This window comes from Austrofundulus limnaeus, unplaced genomic scaffold, assembly GCF_001266775.1.
Source record: "Austrofundulus limnaeus strain Quisiro unplaced genomic scaffold, Austrofundulus_limnaeus-1.0 Scaffold754, whole genome shotgun sequence".
Taxonomy (NCBI): domain Eukaryota; kingdom Metazoa; phylum Chordata; class Actinopteri; order Cyprinodontiformes; family Rivulidae; genus Austrofundulus; species Austrofundulus limnaeus.
Window position 1 is genome coordinate 20,660 of NW_013953156.1, and position 1,572 is coordinate 22,231.

The window sequence follows — 1,572 nt, forward strand, 5'->3', positions numbered from 1 at the left end:
CCTTCCTTCCTTCCTTCCTTCCTTCCTTCCTTCCTTCCTTCCTTCCTTCCTTCCTTCCTTCCTTCATTTTTCTTTTCCAGTCATCCTTTTCATGCTTATTTTCCCTTTTCTTCCCTTATAGGAAGAGCCCCTTTTTTATCTTCATAGGAAAAATAAGATGAAATGTGTGTGACTGTGTATTCGTCCGGATGTGTGCTTACCAAGCACTGCTTAAGTGTGTGTGTGTGTGAGTGCGTGTGTGCGTGTGCATGCCTTTTTGCATGCCAGTGGGCGACTGTTCAGTGTACATATGTGTGTCCATACAGTTCTTAGTATGTGGGTCCAATCGATGTGCTTGGCGTAAACTAACCTGCCCTCTCATTCACTTCAAGGCAAAATTTAGCCCGCCTTCTGCGTCCCTGACTCTACCTCACACTCTTTTTCACTCTTTTTGCACTAACCCACACACACATACACACACACACACATACATCATCACACATTGAAAAAAAGCACATGAATACGCTCACACAACTTTCATTGCAGTGTCCCTGTTTATTAATCATCACACACACACTAACAGTGTGTGATGTTCAACACTTATTATTCTCTCTGTCGCTTGCCTCTTGAGATCAGGACAGGTGTTTTAAATCCCCTTTGTCTTTTTCTCTTCATTCTTTTTTTTCCTAATCTCGCTGCATCGTTACACATCTAACTCAACCCATTTCTTTCCACATCTGCCTCCACTCTTTTCTCATTTCTCTTCCTTCTCTTTTCCTCTCCTTCCTTTGTTGCTTCCTTCTCGCATCCTGCTTTTGGCACCCCTCCTAACACCCATCTCTCAGTTTTCGTGTGTCCCGGCTCACTGCTCAGCATCCAGCCAGCCTCCTCGCTCCTGGAGGCGGAGCACCAGTCTGGGGCCTGGTGTAAAGACCCCCTACAAGCTGGTGACAGGCTGTATGTCATGCCATGGACGCCGTACAGAACAGAGGTCTTATATGAGTATGCATCCTGGGATGATCTTCGACAAAACAGAGTAACAACTACCTATAAGTGAGTGGCTTATATTCTGTGTGTGTAGCTCATAGGAAAATCTTAAATTTGGAAGTGTCTGAGCTCTCATTTGAAATGTAATTATTACCTAAAACAATTGGGCAAATTAGGTTTTCAAAAAAATCAATGAAGCAGTGGGCAGGTACAGTGATTGTGTAAGATYAGCTCTGGGGAAAAATTAACATTTAGTGGAATTTCAAAAGTAAMTGAGCAGAAAGTTATTTTCAGTGACAGATTAAAATTTCTGTTTCTGACTGGTCTGTGTGTGCAAATAAAGGGTTGTCTAAAGTACAAAAAAAGTCAAAAGTTTGAGAGGTCTGTTACTTAGTTTAAAACCCTGGTATTTGTAATGAAGAAAACGACTTTAAAGGGATCCCCGATTAGTTGTAACATTAGACTTTATTTGATAAACATTTATTTTAACTGTAAAATAAACACTGTAAAAATACTGTAGCCTTAGTTTTGTACATTTTTAAAATACATTTTAACACGGATGGAGCCATTTTATTTACACGCAAAGCATTCTGGGTAAATGATGAC

The 1,572-nt window shown here is 40.8% G+C and overlaps 1 protein-coding gene across 2 annotated transcripts in view; it reads left to right on the top strand.

Moving 5' to 3' along the window:
* The window catches only part of LOC106532343 (latrophilin-1), a gene marked incomplete in the record, with an annotated part of 51,783 nt that overhangs the window by 20,390 nt on the left and 29,821 nt on the right, over positions 1 to 1,572 (top strand). For both annotated transcript variants that reach the window (XM_014028381.1, XM_014028382.1), the window contains 1 exon segment: positions 825 to 1,032. In XM_014028381.1, the coding sequence (XP_013883835.1) occupies positions 825 to 1,032 (208 nt within the window).